The sequence below is a fragment of the Periplaneta americana genome, chromosome 9 (genome assembly GCF_040183065.1).
Source record: "Periplaneta americana isolate PAMFEO1 chromosome 9, P.americana_PAMFEO1_priV1, whole genome shotgun sequence".
Classification (NCBI taxonomy): Eukaryota; Metazoa; Arthropoda; class Insecta; order Blattodea; family Blattidae; genus Periplaneta; species Periplaneta americana.
In genome coordinates, this window is record NC_091125.1 from 90,077,825 (window position 1) to 90,105,177 (window position 27,353).

General features: G+C 37.4%; 2 protein-coding genes across 2 annotated transcripts in view; one reads left to right on the forward strand and one right to left on the reverse strand.

Annotated features, from left to right (window-relative positions):
• Positions 1-27,353, forward strand: part of LOC138706225 (fatty acyl-CoA reductase wat-like) — a 335,996-nt gene that overhangs the window by 94,464 nt on the left and 214,179 nt on the right. The window lies entirely within an intron of this gene.
• Positions 1,638-26,810, reverse strand: LOC138706222 (pepsin B-like). The gene is made up of 10 exons (XM_069835262.1): positions 26,678-26,810; positions 25,003-25,084; positions 20,188-20,299; positions 18,077-18,183; positions 12,412-12,659; positions 8,982-9,092; positions 6,777-6,909; positions 5,325-5,384; positions 5,091-5,177; positions 1,638-2,944 (listed from the first exon to the last, which is right to left on the reverse strand). The coding sequence occupies exons 1-10, from the start codon at positions 26,740-26,742 to the stop codon at positions 2,789-2,791; spliced, it is 1,161 nt and encodes a 386-aa protein (XP_069691363.1). The 5' UTR covers positions 26,743-26,810; the 3' UTR covers positions 1,638-2,788.

The following is a 27,353-nucleotide window of genomic DNA, read 5'->3' on the forward strand; positions in this document are numbered from 1 at the left end:
CTTATTAAGTACACAGAAGTTGCCTTTCTTGGAAATAACGAAACCTCGTTTATTGCAGGCTTCTTTTATTTTCACTTAACTGTACTTGGCATGGAAAAGGGTTGTTATGGGTTGTTATGTACCCCTTTCAAAAAGGCTCGATTTTCTTGGGAATTTCTAGTGTGAGTCGCCGTGCACTCTGACTATGAGATCACTCACTACTGGTCTGTCAAATTCGTTATCAGAGATCGGAAACAACCCTGTATTCTATAGTCAATTTCATTAATATTATATATCTGATATATAATTTTCATAACTCCTGTTATTTAAAGAGATTTTGACAGTACTGTATGCAGCTAGATGAAATTTATTACCTGATAAGTTTAGCATATAGCACTGTTTGAATTAGAAGTTACAGCACTGGATTGAAGAATTAAAAAAAAAATCATATCTCGAAATCTAGGCCCTTTCTGTATGTAGAAATTTATAGGGAGGTTTCTTATTTCAAATAGGACGTGTGAGGGAACAATCATTTTGAAAATAAATTATCACTTGGTGAGCCTTCCTTGTAAGTTCAATCTCCATCCTAATGTAAGCAAAGACAAATTTGACAATAAAAAAGCATGAAATTGACAAACGTAAGAACAGAAAAAATGTAATTAAGTTGCCGAAATAAAGAAGTAAATCGAGTGCACATGAACGATATTAACGTCACAATAATGTGTTGTATTATTTTAAAAATTGATTTTTATTAACGCTCAATCATTTTAATCAACATAATTTATTCCCAAATCTTGAAAATGATTAGTTGAAGAATGTTGATCACACTGGATGCTGTCAGCACCAAAGCACTGTCCATCTCTCCCCATGGAAGAATGTATTTTTCCATGACTGCTTAGTGGATCGTCGTACTTACCTAAAAACCGCTCAGAACAGTTGTAGCTGGTCTTGAAAAAGACTAATCATGTGGTTTTGTTGACTATTAGAGTCACGTGATGCCGTATCCGTGATATCTTTGTGCCTCCAACCCAACCACTCAGAATTAAGTGGTATTTGGTTAAAAAATGATAACTCCAAAATTGCCATTTCCTGCTATCTATCTTATCTAGGCTATATAGAAGCTATAGAAAATCATGAGAATATAATTAAACAGTGCTCTAATCTATGTTATTTTCATTCAAACTTGTATGTAAACTAGAATCCTGCTTTTTAAAGGAAAAATTAAAATAAAAATGCTTGTATCTCAAAACAACTTTTTTGGAGTTATCACATTCTGACCAACTACCATAGAATATTCAAAAGTGATTTCGTGCATTCCTTCCGTCTGGCTGTGTACAGCGGTTAATCCTCAAGTACAGTTGTCCGAAAAGTCCGGCGTCATAGGACTAATCATAGTATGTGTGTATATTATGTTCTCCACCAAGCTCCACATACATTCTCAAAAATTTCGGCCACAAGGAAAACGATATGGCAATAGATTGAATGTCTAAACATAAAAACGGAATACTACAAAAGAACTAAACATTTCAAAGTTGTATAGTGCAGGAAGGTATTAAAATATTTGAGCTGACACAAACAAAACTTTCTCAAGACAAAATGTTATGCTGTACCTTCGATGTCAAATGCTAAGTGTAAGGCTGGTAAAGAATACACTGACATGATACAAAATAAATTTTATTAAGGAAGCAAATTACATAGTAAATTATTACAACAATGGCCTTGAAACTTTTTTAAAATTAAATTCAGTAAATTGGAAGTTGAACATATAGTTCTATTACGTGCGTTGAAGGTGTTTTGAACTTCTATAAAATATTTTATTAAACAAATATATCGGCTTATAAATAATGACTGAAACTATTAATTTTGTATTTAATTAGTCATCCACTTTTGAGTGGGAACTACGATAACAATGAATTTACCAAGAAACGATCAATCTTTATTATGTATTACATTAAATGTTCAGAAGAACCATAGAAATAACTTTAGAGAGCCGCAAGCGGCCAACGGACAGTTGGTTGAAGGCCATTGAATTACATGTTAGTAAAAGTAGCAGGCCTAATAAGTTGTGCAATATTAAAGACAAGTATCTAACATAATATGTTTTATAAGTCGCAATATGTAATTACGCACTAGAAGATGTTGGCAGTATTGAAAAAGATGAGGTTAGATGTTTTCACTGAAGTACTGAAAACAAAAATGTGCATATAAATTATTTTAAATAGGTGTAACAATGACAATGACATGAAAAAATGTTAAAAGGAAGAGAGTCTAAAAAGATATCTGTGATCTCGCGTCAGTACATGGACTCCGTAACAGATTGGGTATCTGTGAGACCTCTAAGGCTGTTGGTCATTTGTCTCATCCCACTGTTGTAATAGCAGAGACCTGTCGCTAGCGCTAGTGCACAGTTCCTGAGTCGCAGGGGCAGGCAGCGCCTGGTTTCCAATTAGCAGCACCATTTATCATAGTCTTCGACGTTCGAAATCGAGACTTGAGTTTCGTGTTACTCGAATGAGAATCTGATTCGACACCTTCCTAGTTCTTGCTACAGAGTCGAGTGATCGATGCCTAAAGAAGTAAACGCAGATATAAAGAGTCCCTTTGTATTTTTTAGGGAATACAGACAATTTTATGGTCCAATTATTCGGTGCTTATCTCCGACTTTTACTACAACTGAAATGGAATGTTTACTGCCTCAAGAATGTGGAAATCTTGTCAAACCATAGGAATATCCATCGTGGGTTAGCTGTCTGTCATTAAATCGGTAAGTGCTGAGTCTTGTGTGTATCACCTAGACATGCCGATGCTGTTATTTAGCCGGTGCGAAGCCCACTCGTGCTTGACCGATGTCGAACTCTGTGTACACCTTGTACATGAAGGTGTTGCCTAGAATCCAAGAATTGAAGGGGTACAAAACCAGCTCCAGCTTGTACAGGTCATCTTCGTATTCGCTGTAAACTGGTGACTGAAACAAACGGGAAACACACAGAGTGTAATAAAATAAAAAAGATGTACAATTTCCTTGGAGTTCTGTGGGTTATTTGGTACAGAAGAACAATGATCAGTGACGCCCATTCTTATGTTATACCTAGGTACATCTCTGAATGTAGGCAGCTTGAGGCTTTCATTTTGTTTTTAGACCTTGTTGATTATCTAATTTTCTCTAATAATTGTTTCCCCTTCTTTGCGTTTATTTATTAGTTACCATTTTCTTATTATACAATTAATGTTACTACTAAAAAATACGACCCTCTACACAACTACAAACATTGCAACACGGAAGTAAATTTGTCTAAATCTTTAAAATGATAACGGATTGTTATGAAATGAAATTATATGTGAACCGTGGGTCGTTGGAGGGATTGTGACATGGATTTGTACGACCAATAGCATACTGCATCAGACATTCTGTCTTGGACAGAACGATTTTGTCTTGGACCTTAAAATGTGACGATAACATGCAATATCATAAGGATGCACCAGACAGAACGGTTTTATATCGAATCTTAAGATGTGACAGTGATTACACGCATTCTCATGAGGATGCAGCATACTGAATCGGACATTCTGTCACAGTCAGGACGGTTTGTCTCTGATCTTAAAATGTGACAGTGATTGCACGCATTCTGATGAGAATGCAGCGTACTGCAACGGACATTCTGTCACGGAGAGGCCAGCTTTATCTCGGATCTTAAGATGTGACAGTGATTACACGCATTCTTATGAGGCTGCAGCATACTACATTGGACATTCTGTCTCGGACAGGATAATTTTGTCTCGGACCGTTCCATGTGACGATGATTACACGCATTCTTATGAGGATACAGAATACTGCATCGGACATTCTGTCACGGACAGGACGGTTTTGTCTCGGATCTTAAGATGTGACAGTGATTACATGCATTCTCATGAGGATGCAGAATATTGCATCGGACATTCTGTCACGGACAGGACGGTTTTTTCTCGGATCTTAAGATGTGATAGTGATTACACGCATTCTCATGAGGATGCAGCGTACTGCATCGGATATTCTGTCACGGACAGGTCGGTTTTGTCTCGGATCTTAAGATGTGACAGTGATTACACGCATTCTCATGAGGATGCAGCATACAGCATCGGACATTCTGTCACGGACAGGACGGTTTCGTCTCGGATATTAAGATGTGACAGCGATTACACGCATTCTCATGAGGATGCAGCATACAGCATCGGACATTCTGTTACGGACAGGACGGTTTTGTCTCGGATATTAAGGTGTGATAGTGATTACACGCATTCTCACAGGGATGCAGCATACAGCATCGGGCATTCTGTCACGGACAGGACGGTTTCGTCTCGGATATTGAGCTGTGACAGCGATTACACGCATTCTCATGAGGATGCAGCATACAGCATCGGACATTCTGTTACGGACAGGACGATTTTGTCTCGGATATTAAGATGTGATAATGATTACACGCATTCTCATAAGGATGCAGCATACAGCACCGGACATTCTGTCACGGAAGGACGGTTTCGTCTCGGATATTAAGATATGACAGCGATTACACGCATTCTCATGAGGATGCAGCATACAGCATCGGACATTCTGTTGCGGACAGGACAGTTTTGCCTCGGATATTAAGCTGTGACAGCGATTACACGCATTCTCATGAGGATGCAGCATACAGCATCGGACATTCTGTTACGGACAGGACGGTTTTGTCTCGGATATTAAGATGTGATAATTTTACATTCATTCTCATAAGGATGCAGCATACAGCACCGGACATTCTGTCACGGAAGGACGGTTTCGTCTCGGATATTAAGATATGACAGCGATTACACGCATTCTCATGAGGATGCAGCATACAGCATCGGACATTCTGTTACGGACAGGACGATTTTGTCTCGGATATTAAGATGTGACAGCGATTACACGCATTCTCATGAGGATTCAGCATACAGAATCGGGCATCCTGTCACGGACAGGACGGTTTTGTCTCGGATCTTAAGACGCTAAATAACCTGAGATGTTGATACAGCGTCGTAAAATAACCCAATAATATTAATAATAATAATAATAATAATAATAATAATAATATAGATCGTTATAGATTCCGAACACTTACCACATAGTCACTGGGTTCCAGGGTGAAGTTCCTGCCCGCTAATACAAATCGTATTGGTTTCAATTTTGGAATGTCTTCTTCCTTCACCTGTAGTGGAAAACTATCTTAACACACTTCAAAACAAACGCTTCAGTACAAATTATAATTGAGACTATTTTACATTAATGAATTATTGTAATTCTAAAACTTTTTTTTTTGTCATACACAATCTCGGTTGAGATATGAGACACTTACAAAAAACATGGTTCCAGTCCGATTTGATTGCATGAAGTTTTGTCTTCTAATCGTGGGCACCTTTAAACATACAAGCAAAAACACAGACATTGTTAGAAAATGCGTTTAGAATCACAAGCGATTGCATGTGAAATCTTCAACTAAGGCACACTAGTAGACGATATAAATCTTGCATGTGAAGATATCTCTTAAAAAACCACCCATATCAGAATTAAAACAAAAATGTGATTTCGATGTCATCTGTTACTTCGGAAGAAAATCTGTACAGGGTGGAATTGAAATAATACTGCAGATTGAAAGGGATGATAAGGTATGCTAAAATGAATAGAAAACTTGTATTACGTATTGTGATTAAATGCACGGTTAACTAGAAAATTAAGTGCGTAGTTTCAGCAGTCCGACAACATCGCCGTGAACATATGCTTCTCGTGATAGAGATGTAAGAGGTAAACGAATTCGGTAACTTGGTGTGTCTCGCTAGATGAGCTGTTTCCTTAGGCTGTGTTGCAACCAACTCGCAACGTGCAGAGGCTTGAATTTAGAGGTTTTTAAGTGAAATTTACACGAAATCCGTCCGCATTATTGAAATACGCGAGAGGGATAAATTAGTCTTTATTAATTTTCCTATCGATATGGACAAAAATCACGACCCTACAGGCAATAGCTACCGAAGAAGAGGTTGTTAAACATTTGAGAAAAAAAATTTCCCGAATAAAAGAAGTATTAATTTTCTACCAATATGATATTATAGTTTTTGTTACACATAACATGATCTATTCGCTCTGAAAATGTGCAAGGCTATTTCACTTTCACCCTGTATGTTAGAGAATTAGTGACAGGCAACTACTTATCGTATATCGATTGCATCTCTGAGACCCTAAGTCCACTCGTAGAAGTTTATTTATTTCATTCCTTCTTCCTATGGAGGAGGTAAATGTAATAGATCTTAATATTACAATGCAGAAAACCTTCTGTTAGTGCGTCAGGAGAATTATACGAAATTTCGCTATGTTAGTTCATTAAATTAGTGTCAATAGTCGTAGCAGTATTTTATTTAAAGCGGTTTTCAACTTTAGATGTTATTTAACGTCGAAATGCAACGTGTGATAGAAATGGTCGACGAATTTTACCTGGAGCCTACGACACGGACTTCTTAGCTTTATTTCCTATCCTGGGGGAAAGTACACTAACAATTTTATCACCGTTCAACTTGCATTGCCCTCGGCCAGTTTTGAATCCGAGCACTTCGAATTCAATCATTGTAATCGCAAGACCACCGAGGAAGACTTGTTCATTATAGAATAGTCAGATTTTTATTGTTTTATTAAATGTACCCTACTTTTGGGGCTTCTTTGCATTGTAGTTGACTCTGCCAATCTATCAGATATCCAACTGAATCATGCCTATGTAATCCGTGTTGTGGCTACTCACTAGTGTCCAACAATTACTTACCTGGGTGTGAAGATGAAGCACCACGTAAAGAATCTGGGTGTCAGGGATCCAGATGAAGGAGGTCGCAGGATCGACTATGGCCGCACACAACGATACCTCGCAGTGCCCAACGTTGTAATTATCCATGCGAAACCTGTAACAAAACTTTATGATTTAGCCGCGAACAAGTGAAACGGATAATTTGCGCATATATAGCAAATAGACAAATACAGACAGGTTTTTCACCTGCCCGCTTGTCATTTTTGTCTCAGATTTTCACTGGAGACGAAAAAAATAGTGTATTTACATCAACACCAAAAACAGAAATGAATGGCTGAATACTAATTTCAAAGCAAAGCTCAGTGAAAAAGCTGGTGTCCATTCACGTAAACTAATGTTGTGCATCTGGTTGGACGAAGAAGACGTCATATTCTGTGAATGTAATCATCGCTAGGCCTACTGAGATTTGTCGTCAACAACTCAGCTGTCTTGACGGAGAAGACTGTATCAAGTGACTTTGGATTACAATAATGCTCGTTCGTATATTTCTAACATTACAAAATTGGTTATTCATGAGCCCAGTTGAGAGGTTATTTTACATTCACCGTATTATCCTTGTGTTGTTCCATTATATTTTTTTCCGTTCCGCTCTTTATCCAACAATCTCTGCGAAATAAATTTCCTTCAATAACGAAGCTGCTCTTCAAAATTGGCTTGATGATTACAACTTAAAGCCACCGGATTTATTTCTATAGAATAATAAAAAAAAAACTGTCAGAACGTTGGGAGTCCATCATAAACAAGTCAGAATATGTATGATTTACTAATTAATGTATTTTGTTGAAGTAAAATAAATTATTTGTGATGTAATAAAACCATGCTACGAGTTAATATATCAACGCAGAAAATCCGCAACGAAGGATGTTTTTACATCTATAACGGGCGAAAATATTAAAAATCCTACAGGCTTGTTTCCGATCTCTAATAACGAATTTGAGTGACGTCATGTGTGTCAGGAATCACAACGACAGCTGAATTGCGACGAGAGGTGACAGACCAGTAGTGAGTGATTTCATAATCAGAGTGCACGATGTATCACAGTAGCAACGCCCAAGAAAATCGAGCCTTATTGGGAGGGGTACATAACAACTCTTTCCGATTCCAAGTACAGTTACACGAAAATCATAGGAGCCAGCAAAAAACGTGGTTTCGTTATTTCCAAGAAAGGTATCTTGTGTGTACCTAATAAGACTGGCAAAGTTCTGATGGGATTAATTCCAGAGTGGGAAAAGCAAGCAAATCCACCCCCCGTCACAAGTCGCCGCACCCTACGAGATGATACAAATTAATTCCATTTGAGCTCTACCAATCTTATTAAGTACACAGAAGATGCCTCGTTTATTGTAGTCTTCTTTTATATTCACGTAACTGTACTTGGCATCAGAAAGAGTTGTTATGTACCCCTCCCAAAAAGGCTCGATTTTCTTGGGAATTTCTCATGTGAGTCGCCGTGGACTCTGACTATGAGATCACTCACTACTGGTCTGTCACCTCGCTCCAAAGTTCAGCTGTCGTGTGACTCCTGACGCACATTATGTCATTCAAATTCGTTATCAGAGATCGGAAACAACCCTGTATACCACCTATATTGAGCCTGTCAGGCAGATTACCTCTTTGTAACGGTACAAAACGAGTAATAAAATTTTTTATCATCTGAAGACGAAGTTTGAGTCAGTATTCAAAACGTCGTGATTTCATTTGTCGATCATCAGGAACTGAAAAATTACAACCTACACCTGTTATAAAAAATTACCAAGATTTCTCCCTCTTTTATATAAATAAGCAATTAACACCACAATTTCTATAAGTACTACCTCTTCTTGTTCTGTGTACCAAATAATCAGATTATCTTCGTGTCTTGCAATAGTTCATGAAGACACTTTTGTCGTAAACATTCGCCCTTAAGAACTTTTTCTATGAAGTCACATTTCTGTGGAAAATGTTACATTTTATTAACACAAAAGTTACATTGTTCTGTTTTGTGCTGCCGTGTGTAGGAAATACTCGTGGATTTTGGAAGTGAATTGCTTCCATTTCTACTAAATCGTAGTTTTATATTATTTTGGTTATCTTTACCCGAGAGTCGCCTCCCTCTAGTGAGTAATGTGTACTGTGTGTTTTAGAGAGTTCAGTTCAATAGTAAGATTGTGCCTAAGAAATACTTACCCCTGCAGAGGTACTCTCCATGAAAACTGATCTGGAATCACATTGGCATAAGCTAGGCTACCGTTACGAAGGCTTGGATCAGAACCTCCCAAGACCATCTGTCCTCCTGTCCTGAAAACAAAGCACGATTCCAATTATTTTGCGCAAGGTTATGATTTGAAACATTCAGCTAATAGATCAAAAGTTATGTTACGCTTTCTTTGCACAAACTATGCAACATGTTAAGTTACAAAAATGAAAATCCAGATTTCGATCTAAGTCATCGTCATCAGTGTACAAAAACGTTGAAAAAAATCAAGCATCTTGTAGTGTTGGTAGCGAAATTCCATTAATTTTTATTTCCTTGTGAAAGTTCACACGATGTAATGGCTTCCAGTATCTTCGGATTCCGTGAAGTTGGAGTCTTCGGGTGCAATTTCGAATAAAGTATATTGTCCATTTCCTAAGTAATTTTCTGTGACGTTGCGAGTCAGATTTGGAGGCGATTTCGGGTTGAATTTGGAGTCTAAATCGGAAGAAATTTTGAGTTGAGTCGTTACTCGAAGCAAAAAAGTTTTTTTGCCTTAACTTCAGATATATCCGCTACAAGTTTCAGGGCATTTGGCATTATTCATTCCAGATGACACCATAACATTTAGGTAAATTGACCACTATTTTTAAGAGCTGTTCGACTTGGGAGATCTCGATTTGTGTATTTTTAAGAAAGTTTCTAAAATGAGGATTTTCAAGGATAGAAAACGAATTTTTTAACAGATATAGGCCATTCGGCATCTCGTGAAACCAACTAGAGCGTCAAGTGAAGAAGAAAATGGAATGAGAAGCTTCTCTCCCTCGCAATGCTTCTATTGGTAGCAAGCGAGCTCACTAACCCTCACAATTAAATTCTTACTATAAGCTACTGCGCACGCAAACATTTGGTTTCACGAGATAACGAATGACCTATATCGTCATTTCACATTTATTGAAAATATTTAAATTTTGTAGTTGAAAATGCTTCTTCACTCTCTTTGCTGCCTGACAAATGAATATTTTTCATGTGTTTTATGAAATTACACTCTCGCTTTGAGAGAGGAACATAGGTTAAGGATGTTTGAGAATAAGGTGCTTAGGAAAATATTTGGGGCTAAGAGGGATGAAGTTAAAGGAGAATGGAGAAAGTTATACAACGCAGAACTGCACGCATTGTTTTCTTCACCTGACATAATTAGGAACATTAAATCCAGACATTTGAGATGTACAGGGCATATAGCACGTATGGGCGAATCCAGAAATGCATATAGAGTGTTAGTTGGGAAGACGGAGGGAAATCTTTGGGGAGACCGAGACGTAGATGGGAAGATAATATTAAAATGGATTTGAGGGAGGTGGAATATGATGATAGAGACTGGATTAATCTTGCACTGGATAGGGATCAATGGCGGGCTTATGTGAGGGCGGCAATGAACCTCCGTGTTCCTTAAAAGCCAGTAAGTAAGTAAAGTTTATAAAATTACAATAGCGTTATAGTTATTAACGTTTTAATCCCTTAAATTCCATCTTACACAACTTACATACCATTTTTTCTCTTTACTGTAAAATGTTAACATACAAATTCATCTATAAGCACATTCAATTTGAAAATACGTGGTGTTGCTTGTTCGATCAATAAAACTGCACTACATGTAAAATACTCAACTCCGCTCAGTAGTTTACACGTAAAGATTAATTTTTGGTCCTACAGAATATATCTGTTATGATAACAATGATTATTAGAGGAGAAAAATTCACTCCGACGCGACGGTGGGATCGAACCCGGGTCCTTGGTTCTACCTGATTGATAATAACTTAACAGCGTTTTCATAATTTAGTGTTATCATAATCTGCAAAACTTATAGACTTATCACAAAATTGCACGCCAATGAAGCAATGTTGTAATCGGAACTCATTTTACCATTTGGTATTGTTGCGATTATATTTTCTCCTAGTGCTGTGAGACATCTATTATAATCGTAGGCTGTGAATTTATTCGTGTTGTGCCAGGAATCTTTGACAGGGTATGATAGTAACTTCACTATTGTTTCATATAATTTCATGTGGTAGAAGTCAGTGGCATGCATATCCTTTGGAGATTTGAATCCCTAGTCCATGAGTTTCAAATCTCAAGTTGCTTGTCTAGGACTCCTGTATACTCAGTGAAAATACTGCGTCGTTGCTCATTAACACGCTATACACACACGTAAGTAAGTACAGGGACATCATATTATTTTTACTTCACTTTTTATTTTACCCCAGTTTTTGAATGTACTTCACTCCCATCCCTTCTACTAATGAAGTTCAACCGTCCTCCACACAGAACCAAGACCGCATATACAGTCATAGTAGCCTTACGGTCATAATAAACAGTACGTTCCAAAAATATGTTCACGTTTTCCAGTAACGAAATAGCTTTCAATATTGCATCATTTTCGCACTGGTACTCTCGTCCATTTGCCTACGTCGCATCCCGGTTTTCCCCACCTGCTTCTATTCGCCTCTCTGTAAAAGCTAGTGGCTGGGCTGTCTTAGCTCTTTTCTGAGAACATTAATTTATGTTAGGAATTGGACGTCTACGTAATATTATACCCATACAACTGTTTAAAATAACTTAAATAAAAGGGCTTTGTTGAATAATTAACTCTCGCGTGATTTTCTCCTTTTCTACGACCTTGCGACATAATCACTTGGACGGACAGTAGATAGCATGTCTGAATAAGTTTATCTTTTCGGATCGGGTAGAAGTGAAGATTGAATTTACAGTACGTAAGGTACTCTTTTACAGAGTAGGTATAGAATTATTTCAACATGAGTTACTAGTACGAAGGACGAAACTGGTAACTGGAATTACACACATTAGAACTGAAGCCTGTATCGAAATGAACGGCCACCATTTTGAAAAATGTGTTTAAATATCCATATTATGATTATTTTTTAATTTAACTTCGTTCTCCATAGTGTACACTAATGTGCTGTAGACAGTATAATATACACAACATAATGTCCGCATGGATAGCTCAGTTCGTGAGTAAAAACACTCATTGTTAATACTGTACTCTATTTTGATTAAACAAAAGCCTAATGAAAATTATCAAACTCAAAAGCGTGATATTTCCTAGTTTACGTAAATGGATGAACTACGTTTCTTCCTCCTATACCTAGTAAAGTGATTTGTTTGTAATATTACGCCAGTATCATCGAACTCCAGTCGTGGAAGGAGGTAGCAAACTGTGTTTCCGGTTCTCAACCTTTAATCCAAAGGTACAGCCAGGTTAATATTAGAAATGTTAGTAAAAATAAAATGATGTCCCTGTACACAGTTTGTATTATATATATCTTGTGTATAAACCCGAAAGTCTGTCATGTAGGCCTACCATTCTTTGATGTGAGATTTTGAGAATTTTATTTTCAAACTCACCTGGTCAAGTAGAAGGAAAAAATGGGAGAGCTTAGTTGTCCCTGTGCGTACAAGGACTGTATGAGAGGTTTGGGCTCGTACGAATACTTGATGGGGACCATAGGGTAGCCGCGGGAGGAGATGACGTACTCCCACGTGTTGACCCCGAAGTTCATGCCCAGCACCCCGTCCGACTTATGCCAACTGAGATCATTGTCTTGTTCTTCCAGAAGCATAAAACGCTGGTAATTTGCTGTCAAGCCCGCAATCTGAAAGTACCATATGCTGGATTACTACCCATAAATTGCTTAGATGCATTAAAACATAATAATAATAATAATAATAATAATAATAATAATAATAATAGTAATAATAATAATAATAATGTTTATATTTAACCTGGCATAGTTAACACCATGGGACCTTCGCTAACACTGAACCAGGTGTAGAACTTTTATACAAAGAAATGGAAGCATAATAAACATAAACAGTAAGTTAAAATTAGTAAGATATAGGCTATACAATTTAGAGAAATATCTATTTATTTGATACTCAAAACACGAGGTACAAAACCTTTCCTCTTATATATAGAAATATGAAACAATAACAATAAAAGACAGTAACGTACAGAGCATACTTACTTATGGCTGTTAAAGAACACGGAGGTTTATTGTCGCCCTCACATAAGCCCGCCATCGGTCCCTATCCTGAGCAAGATTAATCCAATCTCTACCATCATATTCCACCTCCCTCCATTTTAATACTATCCTCCCATCCACGTCTCGGCCTTCCCAAAGGTCTTTATAATACGAGAAATATACAAGAAACTTAATTATTAGGTACACAACGAAAAAGGAAAATTAATAGGCTATAATAATATGATAAATGTTGAAAAAAGTGCTTTAGTCAAATGAGTGTTGTTCATTACTGTATTCCATCAAGGACTTCGTTCTGCTCGAGCATTCATTGAAATGATATCTTGCACATAGTTTGCCACAAAGTTTGCATACGCATTTCTATGATGGTTCGTGTTGTTCCCCTCTCCTGCAGAGTTTATGATGGAAGCCGTGTGTTGTGTGTCTTATTGTGCTGCGAATCTTGTTGTTTGGTACCAACGAACACAGAAGACATAGACACTAGCATGTAAATATCATTGGTCAGAATAAAGCCACTTTGATGGACCTGACGCCATCTTGTTGCTACGAAAACATTGCAAAATAGTTACTATGTCATAGAAGATCTTAATTATGTAGGAATCCTAGACGTTCCTAATTTCCTGAAGAAGTTACAGGATTTTTTTTCTTTAGTTTCGTAGCACAGAATCGCATTTTTGTTTAGCAAAAGTTAGAAAACACATACAGCGTATTCCGAATCTCAGCGCTGAGCAATCAGATGGCATCACGGTGTTCAGAATTTCAGCGATGACGTCATTGATGTTCCAGCGCTGTAGCAGAGCTTCTATCAGCATATACTGGATGTTCAGTTCAAAGTGTGTCATGGCTCGCTGTATGCCGTCACGTGGCTAGTCGATGAGCCTAGAGAATTCAATCTTCCTACACTTCCGCAGAGGTGTATTACTTATCTGCCAGAGAAGTTGCCTAGTAAGTACGGCGTTCATTCAGAAGAGTACTTACCGATACGTACGGTAACGCCGGTAGTAGCAGGAATGTGAACTGTTTCGAAACATGTACTGAGGTGAGTTTTTCTTACTGTCGGGGTATGGGGAGAGGGTTAAGACGATTACTTACGTATTTGTTGACATTAACTTCGACGGTCAACGTGGATACGGAGCATTTGATTTGTATTGTGGAATGTTGCCGTACGCAACCGATGATAAAAAATACCCTGCGTACGACTTGGCCGCGCAAAACACAGTTCGAAAGAGGTTATGGCAGCACACAGACCGTACAGAACGCCATCTGTTGATACGACGTTCAAGTTATACCGTACACGTTCTCAAATTCAGATTGAACGCCTTGATTAATAGGCAACTTGTCTGACACAAAAGCTGAAACTCGCTTCAAATCGCTGACTCATCAACAGTGACATCATGACACTTTGAAATAAACACCCAGTAGAGATGGTGGCTGTGTTCATCAGCCGCCGTCAGTGAATCTGATTGGTTCTTGTAAAGGGCGGGAATTGGCAGACGAATGACATCGTGTACTTTGTGTCATGGTGGCGTGTTCTGTTGTGTTGTTTGTAATGAGCACAACGTAAAAAAATATGTTAATGGCTTATGAACGAACATGTCAACGGACCAGTTATTACTACTGGATCAAGAAGTAAATTGTTTATGCTCTCTTTTCTTTGAGCGAGATGACAGTATGAAAATTTCGCAAAATATTGCTAGCGTAGTGCATATAACCCGTACAACCGCCATGATAACCATTGAAACTTCCAGCAATTTTGTTCCTATTTCGCTACAGGGTGATGTCATTGATGTCCACCGTCCGCTGAGGTTCGGAATACGCTGATATATACATACATACATGCAGTACGGTATTTAATACTTAAAGGAAGAAAAAAATGAGAAACACTTTGAACTTTTTTACCACTAGTCCAATAAAAATGCTAACCTACAATATTACTTTCATAGGTTGAACCATTTACTTTGAGTTAATAATGCAACTTGTTCCGTAATGCATATTATCAATGTTAGTCATTCGCTTCCTTTTGTCAATATTTCATATAGATATTGATTAGAGTCAATATTTCATATAGATATTGATTAGAGAAAATGGAATCTCCTTAACCATATAAAACAATTATTAGGTTCTTCGTTAAAATTGCTCTAGCATTTGGAGGGTGCGTAATGAAGTATTTATGTATTTATTTACTTATTGTGCCAATAATTGTAATATAAAATATAATATAAACAGATAAAACTTTACCTCACACCTGAAAGAGTAGAGCTCGTGCTCAGGAGTGGATTCCTGAATTGAAATTAAAAAATATGTAATATAATTTCTCTTATGTCTACTATATAATAAGAATATATAAATTTAAATTTACAATTTTTCATTATTTATAAAATCCATACATAACTTGGCAATAAGTGGGCAATAAGAAAAAAATACAAAACGTTACCATAGTTATTGCATTATTATTTATGTTTGAGAATGGAAGTAACGCATGCAATAAAATAATTCAGAAATATTTAAATTAATTTCTAATAATTGCTGGTTGCAATTCTTTCTATTAGTAGGCTAACTTATCTATGTAAAATAAAAATATACAGGGTGTTTAAAAAGTGTCGCATATTTTTACAGGAAGTAGCATTGGTCGAAACTAGAAAAAAGTTCCTATAAACATGTGTCCGGAAACAAATATCTGTTGAGATATGGGTCATGTTGTATTGTGGCCTACGATACCCACCTGTCTGTTACGTAGACATCACAGAAGATTCTCTATGTGATTACCACGCATTGTTACACATGATTCAGCCCTTCTTATCAGTGAATAATGAACTACTGTATTGCAACCACACCTGGCTGTTGTCGGATTTGCTCACATGCATTGGATAGACGTTTCTGTAACGTCTGAACGTTGTCGATGGGTGTGGCATACACCATTGTCTTTAAATATCCCCATAGCCAGAAAACCAAAGGATTTAGGTCAGGTGATCGGAGAGGCCATGCTATGGACCTTCTCGACCAATCCATCGCCCATTAAACTTCCGGGTTAGATATTGTCGCACGAGACGTAGAAAATGGGGTGGTGCCCCGTCGTGCATAAACCACGTGCGTTGGATTTGTGCAAGGGGAATATTGTCCAATAGCGCGGGTAGTACTTTGCACAAAAATTCGTAATAAACAGTACCTGTTAATCTGTTCGGTAAAGTGTACGATCCTATGAGTCTGCCACCCACAATTCCTGCCCACACATTAATACTAAAGAGATCCTGATGCCTCACGTGTTGAACCGCTCAAGGATTTTCATCTGCCCACACGTGTGTATTGTAGTAATTTATTATGCCATTTCTTGTGAATCACGCCTCGTCTGTGAATAAAATGCGGATCTTCTGCACTCTGTCTTAGAAGCCAGTGACAGAACTCTAATCTGGCATGGTGGTCTGGTGGCTGAAGTACTTGTATACGTTGCATATGGTATGAATAAAGTAACTGCTCGTGCATAATTGACCAAGCAAGAGCGTGGTTGATGCCTTCAGGAGCTGCAATTTTTCGAACACTTGTTACGTACTAACAAAACTAAAATGATTGACTCCGTAATATCTTGGACCTTTGTTTACTACATACTCTATTTACTTTCGTTGAAATATGCTGTCCAGTCTCAAAACATGCACTATTGTTTTGTATTTTTAAACGAATGACGATCACAGGTCACAATACAGCATGGCCCATATCTCAACAGATATTTGTTTCTCGACACATGCTTAAAGGAACTTTTTTCTAGTTTCGACCAATGCGACTTCCTGTAAAAATATGCGACACTTTTTTAAACACCCTGTATAGAAATAAATAAAATCAAAGAAGTTACAGGCAAATGTCATGTAACTAACACGCTACATATTTATTTAGGTAAATTATTATTTCACTTAAGTTTCTTCATGGTGTAAACTACCGTATAACATACTTCTATTGGTAGGAGGATCGTTTCGAAGGAAGTATAACGTCATCTTTAGTTACTTCGTCTTGACTGATATTTATTATTTAATAATATAATAGTTTCTAGTTTAATAATAGTTCCACAGTATGTACGGTATTACAATACTCATAAAGTGAATATGGCAAGATTGATGCTAATGACTACACAATGGCTGAGCATGGTTTAATTAATTAATTAATTAATTCATTCATTTATTCATTCTCGCGGAGTTCAGGCCAACAGGCTTTCTCTTCCACTCTGCCAGAAACAAAAGTATGCAGTAATGCTTGTCGCGAGACAAAAAGATGTAATGTCCGCCATTTTCAATTACCTTTGGCGTACCCCTAAGTGGTCCGACGCGTATCCCAGATTGGAAACCACTGTCTTAAGCTTTACGTCAGATTAAGATCTTTACTTTCAAATCTATTTGCGGGACCATAAGAAGAACTTAGGCTAATATAATAAAACAAGGAAATATATCCAAATCAAAATGTATAAACTCATGAAAATCCCAACGTTATTATGGGGGTCAGAGGTCTGAACTATGAAGATATGTAGAAAATAATTAGCAATGGAACTAATAACAGAAGTTGAACAGTATAGTGGACGTGACAAGTACTATGAATGAACAAACAACTGGTTATCAAGGACTACACGGCATTTGCAGAAGATATCTGAGAAGATCGTTGAAAAGATGGGCAGACCAATACATTATTGGAACAAGTTTGGAGTCCGAACGGTTCCAGAAAGAACAGTTGTTTGACATTATTATTATTATTATTATTATTATTATTATTATTATTATTATTATTATTTAGTGATTTGAATCGAATTGTTTGGCCTGTGTTGATATTTATGACTTAAATACATAGTAGTTACTCCTTAGTAATTGAGTTTAAACAAAGCGAAGCTTCCAGATAGCACTTGTTCCCAGTAAAAAGCGAAAGAAACTGGTCTGTAAAATTTGTAGTAGAAAATTCCGCTGTTTTTTTTTTCATTTCAAAATACTTGTGTACTTTATATAAGAGTAATATAGCTCTGTGAAAGATGTTTCGTTATACTGACAGTTGCCTCTTACCGTAACGGTGTCTTCGCAGAAGCTACCTATGCCTGTACCAGACATGTACTGGACATAATCGGGGGGGAAGTCGCTTATCTCTCTGCACTCGAATCTCCTTCGAGTACCTGAAAAGTAAGTTTCCTCAACTACTAAATGGTGGACTATATGGCCTGATGGTAGGCCTATGTGATATTGTATGAAAATCCACATTGAATTTTGTTGCTTGATGTTCTGAAGTCGATATTTATTAGCACCCAGTCTGATTTAGTAATTGTTGCTCGATATTGCCTAGATAACAGGACAAAGTGTCACAACTGCGAACACTTTTTGTACTTAATACTTATTAGTAAGGTGCAACTCGAACTAGCGACCTAAATTTTGAATGAGATGCCTTGAATTATCGCTGCTACATGGAAGTCTTATCCAGGTACCAAAGTGATCGTTGTTACCCAAGCAGCACAAATGAAACAAAGAAGTAGCAGTTGCAAGATAGCGATATCTCTGCACGAGTGTACTATTGTCAAGCAGCGCTCCGCTATGCGATTTTCCTGTGCAAAGGTCTGTCACAAAGAAAAAAATCTTTCTGGTGTACGGCGATCATTGCCTGACACGTCAAACTGCCTACAATTGAGTGCAGAAGTTCTCCAAAAGCGGAAAGTATCGTACACCGAATCGGTTGGCTAGTGAAGAGTGTCACGAAGGAAAATGTTGAATAGGTTAGCAACTTTATCCGAGCATACAGGATGTTCGCTAGAATAGTCGCAGGTGATGGTATTTGTTGCATCATTACCAGCTCGAGACTAAGCGAGCATCAATGCTCTGATAAAGTCGCTAGTGGTACACTCGTACTGAAGTGCCGTCATTTTACAATTAATGCTTCTTTGTTTCGCTTGTGCGATCATCGATAATATTGCCATTTATCAGCGATAATTTCATACGTTTTACTAAAAAATGTAGATCGCCACTTCAAGTGGATTCTTTAACAATATAAAGGTGCTAAGTGCCAAGAAATTCGTTTTATAGTCTGCACATGAGAGGCATTCTTTATAATCCTCTATAGAAGAAATATGCCCTAATTAATAATTTGGCTACTACATAGATGATGTTACTTTTTGCACATATTTACATAAATGGCTACATTATTTTGTATTCTATAATGATTTGAAATAATTTTAGTTAGTTTAAGTTGTCATAAAAATGCAATAGGATATGAGAATGCAAAACAAATTTTACCATTAAACATGAACTCATTTATCCGTTAATCTACGACTCAAAGTGAAACATCGTTAAATATGGAATAGAGTATAAGAATGCAACGATATAACATATTTATCTTGTCCACACTTGTGGGGTAACGGTTAGCGCGTCTGGCCGCGAAACCAGGTGGCCCGGGTTCGATTCCCGGTTGGAGTAAGTTATCTGGTTGAGGTTTTTTCTGAGGTTTTCCCTCAACTCAATATGAGCAAATGCTGGTTAACTATCGGTGCTGGATCCCGGACTCATCTCACCGGCATTCTCACCTTCATCTCATTCAGACGATAAATAACCTAAGATGTTGAGAAAGCGTCGTAAAATAACCTACTAAAATATGAAAAAAATATTTATCTTAAATCAAGGAGCTTTCTTCCCTTTAGTTCAATGTTAAAGTTCAAGTTTCACAAAATATGGAATGAGAAAAGAAAATGCTGTAGTCGCTAAATATGGAATGGTGAATCTACGGTATATTTATCTTGGAACAAGAACTCATCCTCCCATTACTTCAAGGCTCAAAGTCAAATGTCATACAATTTGGAATAGACGAGAAGTAAACTAACATATTAGCCTTACAATAAGAACTATTTTGCTCAAGAGTTCGTGTCCCATCTTCCATAAAGCGAGACGACAGCAATAATCAGGTGGATTTCTTTGATCGAGGAGCTCCATGCTTTATAATGCTACAGTGCGTTCGTAGCTCGGCCGCACCTGACTAGCGCGTCAGCGGTAGCTACAGCGCTATTCTGGCGGCAGGCGCCCCAATCTTCACCCAGTCCAAGGCCGCGGAACGGTCCGGCCGAGCTACGAACGCACTGTATAATATGGCATAGAAAATAACACAAATATACTAATAGAGGCAGCTTGTTGATACTCACCACAGTTGCTGCAGTTAGTGGACGCAAGAACCAGGAACGAAGTTTCGGTGTCCAGCTCCACAGAGAACTCCTCGCCGTCATCTCCCACCTGAATCTTTACCACGTAGAACTCCTGAAATAACCGGTCACTGACATACGTCCAGTGTCAAAGTAATTTGCACAGTAATGTACCAGCCTCATCTTAAGTTTTCGAAGTCTGAAAACTAAGCATTGAGACTGGTTTGAAAAAAAAATATTTTTACATTAAGCAGCTCTATACCTTCGATCATCCATACACTCCACTAGTCTTGCGAGTGCTAAAAATACTCTAACTATGGAACTTATCTTCCTGGACGTCCTTTTAGCGCAGTCTGTGCCTTAAAAATTGCATACTTTCACAACTTATTTCATTTTTGGGGATAAAAAGTTCGCAAGGGAAAGAGGACAGGTGAATGAGGAGGTTGGGAAAGCACCAACTGCCTTTAGATCTGAAGCATCAACATACAGAGAATGCAAGTGGAATATGAAATAGAACATTATCGTGATGAACTGATTTATCCTTTTTCGAAATATTTCAAGAATTTCTCTATAATAATAGTACATCAGTGAATCTCGGAAGTGGCTGAGTGATTAACCTTTCTGCCTTCTACTGTGTCGATCCGGATTCGATCACTGACTGAGTCATGAAGCAATTTGTTGTGAATAAATCTGGCGAGATGGTTTTCTCATGGAGTTTTCTCGTTTTCCTTCACCATTATCATCATTTCACCAATACTTCACAATCACCCTCACTCTGCGAGCTCTTAAGATAGACCTCCAGAATAAATAAAAAATGGGGCGAGTTGGTTTTCTCATGGAGATTTCCCGGTTTCCCTCACCATTATCATCATTTCACCAATACTCCACAATCACCCTCACTCTGCGAGCTCTTGAGCTAGACCTCCAGAATAAATAAAAAATGGCTGAAAGTTGTACAAATTCATGTTTAATTAATACCGCTGTTCACAGTCTATCCAGTAGTTTCTCATATTTTCTGAATAATGCTCTTGGAATTGAAGTAGTACACAAGAATGTATTTCAGTTTTGACCTCGATATTCGTGCTTTCTTTGATCTTAGTAATCCAGTCCAATACCACTGCAGACTTTTAGTTTGATGTCCGAATTAATTGTACAGTGGAAAATCTAACTCTCATCAAGAGTGATATATTGGTTCATGAACTTGGGCTCAAAGTCACGTTTTCCACTACATCAACCGAGAAGCTATTTTGTGTATTTCGTTTCTCTGTTAGATATTCTTGAACCATTTTTGGCACACATCTTTCTGATCCTCAAATCTTCGGTTACAAAAACAGAACAAATCTAGACTTTCAGGTAAAGCTCCCTGTAAAGCAGATTTGAATAATTTCAAGGGAAAAATTGTTCCGGGGCCGGGTATCGATCCCGGGACCTCTGGTTGAACGTACCAGCGCTCTACCAACTGAGCTACCCGGGAACTCTACCCGACAACGTCTCAACTTTTCCCTTTTATATCCACACAACTCGCGTGGGCTGACGAAACGCCAGAGACCCACATCGAGTGCACACAATCTCTGTGTGACTTGGAATTCCAAGGGATCGATACCCGGCCCGGAACAATTTCTCCCTTGAAATTATTAAAATCTGCTTTACAGGGAGCTTTACCTGAAAGACTAGATTTGCATAATATATACGTCACTGTGTACGTTAACAGAAAACCACAATTCCAAGTCACACAGAGATTGTGTGCACTCGATGTGGGTCTCTGGCGTTTCGTCAACCCACGCGAGTTGTGTGGATATAAAAGGGAAAAGTTGAGACGTTGTCGGGTGGAGTTCCCGGGTAGCTCAGTTGGTAGAGCGCTGGTACGTTCAACCAGAGGTCCCGGGATCGATACCCGGCCTCGGAACAGTTTTTCCCTAGAAATTATTTAAAAACAGAAACAGTTTTCTATTCATGTTGGATTCTTCCGCAGTCATGTTAACTGTTATTATTCGATGTATCGTGTAGTTATCTCACTCTAGATGTGTTTATATTTTCAGGAAAAATTTATCCAGAGAAAGCTCATAACATAATTTCAATTCCAAAAGTACACTGAAGCTTAAAATTGTCTTGGTATTGTAATGGAGTTACATATGACAGGAGATGATACTCCGTTTCACGATATTTCGAGTTTCCATTTTCGTGAAAAGGTAAACAAAAATCTATATTTGAAGCTGGTACTCCAGAATAAGGGATTACAGACTCTCTCACTTAGGATCAGAGTTGGGTGTGAGAAGAAGCAACGAAAAGTATGATCTGTGGTATCAGGCTGCAGTTGTGCAGTCGTAGAAGAGACAAAGTAAATCTCATTGCTTACTTATCAGACTTCGTATACTCTATGGAGTCTTCCCATGAGTCTCATTAGGAAGCTTGATTTATCTGATACTAGATGTACATTTTATATTGCAATTTGGGATCAGGGAACACTCCATCTACTACAATACAGCCCACAGTAGTGATAATTGATGACGCCATAATTTTGTTTGCAGAGACTATTTTCTGTCATTAATCTGGAGTATTTTGCAATCAATTTCTTTGTCACTGTGTCTCCGCAGTTTTTCTCCTCAACGTCTTTATTTTGATTATTTGCAATCCTCTATTTTTATTCAATTATTCTTTCTTCCGAAACACTGGTAAAACGGTAAATACATTTCGTTTTAATTTAGCAAGTATCAGTCTCTCTGTGCAAATTAAAGCATTATTAATTGATTACTTAGATTTCTTTAATATTATTTGAAGAAAAGTAGTGACATTGATTACTAAGAAAAATATATTATACAGTGGGGCCTGTCAAACTTGAGAGTGCAGATCCAAGTTTGTAGGTCTGATAGTTACATTACTAACGCTTGTCTATTATTATAATAATGCAATAGAAAACAAAATGACGTATATGGATATCTCTGAAATTAAATAAACATTACATGCTAGTCAATGACTAAGACAAGACTCTATGTCTGATGGCAGGGTAATTTCAATCCTGATTTGTCCAAATTGTTAAAATTGTGTCTTTAAAACTTAAATTCTTATTTTCGAAATGTAAGACAAATTTGCAGAACTGATATAAATTTTAAGATTTCGAAATAAGATTCAAATTAAAGTAAAGGAAATGAATGCGAAAATTTTGTACAGTTAAACTAATTCTTACAACTGCATATAATTTCCGGATAAAAGTTTTTCCAATAACAATCTTTAAAATGTCTTCTACATCATGGATCATCGTTTAATAGACAAATTTCGGGAAACTGGAAGAGTTGTAGCTAGACCTAATCGTATGCGTCGAGTGACTACCGAGGAAACTTTAGACGCATTGCATTTTGACTAGAAAATTCTCCTAGAACAAGCAACAGAATTGCTACAAATAAAATCCTATTAGTTTATCCATTGACATGGTCATGGGTGGGCAATTCGTGCCCACAAAGTGCTAAAAAACCTTGAAAGAGAGAAAGACAGACGGAGCCAGCCGCAGCAGTTACAAGTTGTTTGCAGTTTCGCTGCAAAAGCAGTTCACTGCCACGGTGCACTTGATGCATGGCACAATAATTATAATAATTTTAGAAATACTGTACCTAAGCACACATAACAAAATTATATTATTTCCTAGCTTTGTAAATTAGTTTAGTACTGGAAACACAAACTGAATACAACCTTTTCAAGATACAAGAAACATAGCTGCAACACTTATTTATTATTACACTGTTTGTTAATATTTCGTATTATATGTCTTATTTGAAACATAAATTGCGAGAATTTACAAGTCTTTATACATTAAAGAGTATTCCTCTGTTGTCAGAACGGTAATAGTCTGTATTCGCAAACAATCAGAAATTCAAGGAAGTAATTTTTACATGTCACGGCAGACGAAATAAACTTACTTCTGAGCTCTTTCTGTAGGCTACATTGAGAGCTTTTACACTTCTTTCTTGTATTAAACCCTGACTCAAGCACATACAGTATATATGCAAGCAAAGAGTATATTTGGAAATTATGATTTAGGTAGCATTACGAACAGTTCGATTCCTGATTTCGCTGGAATCTGAGTGGTGTGCTGTTCTGTAGATTTATCAATTCAAGCTATAAACTTTCAGGGTCTTTTATCGGCAGTAAACCAAAAGGATTTCAGAAAAATCTCTATTCCTTGTCAATTGTCACAGTTTCGCCAAACTTACCAGTGAATTCTGCTGTAGGCTTTGAAGTAGGGTCTTATATTTGATAAGAAAGATTTTTTATCACCCTTTAAGATGGGAAAATGAAGTTGTCTATGTTCTACACGATACTGCCACATTTCAAATTTATCTATAAATGCTCTTAGCTAGTCGATCATAATATGGCGTACAATTCTACAACTCGCACGTACAACGTGCTAACGATATTTGATATCAGTCTCACCTTGTTCATATCCCAATTTTACCTTTAGCTATTCTAAAGTAGATCTAGACAGCATTTCTTTACTAAAACCTTCATTGTGTTTATTTGTAACATAAAATGTCATGCGTAAGAAAGTATAATAGAACATAATACAAGCTTTACCTTCCTTCTTACTAAAAAGAATATTTCTCTTCCGACTCACCACGAAAGGGAAATGATCTGGGGATTTATATTGTTTTTCACTTAAAACGAGCCGCCACTTACTGCAGACGCGAGAAAACTTGCGTCTTGGAAGAACCCCATACAGACACTACAGCTAGTACGGAGTCCGTTCTATCTGCACTGAGGTTGTATTCACACTTTGAGAGCACGAGTTGCCCACCCATGTGACATAGTGTTTGATGCATTACTCACGGGCTCGACGCGCATTATACTAAGGATGTCGTCATAGTCGAAGTTGGTCGGTGGATCTGGCTCGTATTTCACGAGCGGCAGTCTGTAATCACATAAAAATCGCCCTTATTTAAAGAACACAAATTTCCTTTCATATAAACTCATATGTCATTGATATATAGCGTGAATGTTACAAACTTTCAGGGTTGATAGAGGAAATCTTTATGAACAATTTTCATGTAGGAACCCGTGTCCGGAAACGTATCGTTTGTTAAGTAAGTATAAGTATGTGCTAACTGGTTTAAGTAACATTGGAGGGCCATGACAAAATAAATCATTTTGTTTTCTGCAATGTTGCCATTATGTTTCCCTGGTAATTTTTGTAAACATTACAAAGTTCATGCAAATAGATAGGACCTTGTTTACAGCATACATTAAAAAAACATCTGGCATCGAACTCATGGCCATTGCACTGAAACCTCATTTCAGTTTATGTGTACTGTCTTACTTGTATGACGTTATAGGTCATTCGTTATCTCGTGAAACCAAATGCTTGTGTGCGCAGTAGCTCATAGTTAGCACCTTATGATGGGGGTAAGCGAGCTAGCTACCTGCAAGTGGAAGTGTAGCGAGGGAGGGAAGCTTCCTAGTCCACTTCTTTCCCCTCACGCGTAAGTTGGTTTCACGAGATATCGAATGGCCTAAGCATTGCGAACAGACAATAATTTTAGTTTCTTGTTGTCACGGGAAGATTCACATTAATAGTTGTTGCTGATAAGCATTTCATTTATGGAAGGGTAATGGAAATGGAAGAAAAGCAGCAATGTTTTATCGGCAAAAGTATTGTTTACGATGCTAGCTAGCTCATACTATGTTTGTAAGAATTCAGCATTTTCAGGAACAGAGAGTCTGTAACCAAACTTCAGACAGATACCTTTAGTTCGATGCTAATTGGCTACAGTGACTACATATATCAAGGCTTGGCACTACCAAACTCGACGTTTCCGGACATAGGTTCCTGTATGAAATTATTCATAATGATCATCTTATCGCCCCTACAAGTATGTAATAAAGTCAGAGAATCACCCGTATAGTTTGTCGTATAGACCCAGTTTGTCGTATGGTTAAAATACCTTCAGTAGGCCTATATTCTTTGAGAGAAGAAGATACAAAGCCAGTTATTACAAAATATAAAAACACACACAAAAATGCAAAATGACCTTTCACGTTACCCTGTCCATAAAGAATTATTGAGACATTCCATGTAATAACAATTTAACGTACGTTATGTCGTATTCACATTTCCAGCATATATTCAATCCTTAATAACACATCTCCCTCCTGACAAAATATTATTTCCCTCCAAAAAGCACAGCGCCCTCTAGGAACATTTTAACGTCGTTCTATGCATGCTGTTTGAGACATAAGATATTTCATTCTCTGTATCTCAAATTCAAGATTTTGTAATGAAGTTCTTGTTTCAGAGAACTCCTCAATTCTACATTGACATTATTAGAATTTTCATCTATTAAGTGACTAGAATTAAGGACTGATAAATTTCCAAATGTTATGCTCTGATCATTCATGCTTCGTACTAGCTGGTAGAAAACATTGACTTTGGAATCGAATCCTTATACGAGAGCACAACACGTTGGCCACAACATTGAATTTACTTTATAATGAATATTTGTCTTACCGTAACAATCCATTCGTGTGCGAGAGAAGCAGGATGAAAGCAAATAGCGCCTCTGACAATGCCATCACGACTGTTGGCTGAGTATGCAGGTGTCTGTTTATAAGGACGAGGGTTACATCATGATGACGCCAGTCTCAAAACTCGCGCAACTGTTTGGGAGTTGTTGATTCCTGAAAGTTTGGAAGGGGGACTTCCCTACACTGACATAATTTCCCAATCACATCAGCCCAAATCCATTTCATAAAGGTACGAATCAGAGGCTCGAGACCAGATTTTAATCAGCACGTATGTTATAGGGAGATACATAGTTAATGTTATTATGGGAGAAAGCACACGCGACCCTATGAGTCAAACAAAATTATTTTCCAAGTATACCTAAACCTGCAATACTTATTTGTAATAGAGATGGGCGATAGTCACTTACGATAGCATCGATAGTACTATCTAATGTTGATCCTACTATCGATGGTCCTAATCAAAACTATCGATAGTCATTACAAACTTTTATATTAATTGGTTATAAACTGAATGTGCATCTGAATTTACGTCTAAACGCGTTCTGAACTATTAATTTAATTAATAATATATACTTAATTGCATCTGAGTTACCTACCAATAACACACAATATTATAATCTGTCCTTAAATTCCCAATATTAGCCATCATTATAATGTCT

Bases quoted from the DNA above. Each gene is read 5' to 3' on its own strand.
- LOC138706222 (XM_069835262.1), bottom strand. From the start codon at position 26,742: ATGGCATTGTCAGAGGCGCTATTTGCTTTCATCCTGCTTCTCTCGCAC. The intron at 20,300-25,002 runs GTGAGTAATGCA...CGGTTATTTCAG, and splicing joins GTATAATGCGCGTCGAGCCC to GAGTTCTACGTGGTAAAGAT. The intron at 18,184-20,187 runs GTGAGTATCAAC...CTTACTTTTCAG, and splicing joins CACTAACTGCAGCAACTGTG to GTACTCGAAGGAGATTCGAG.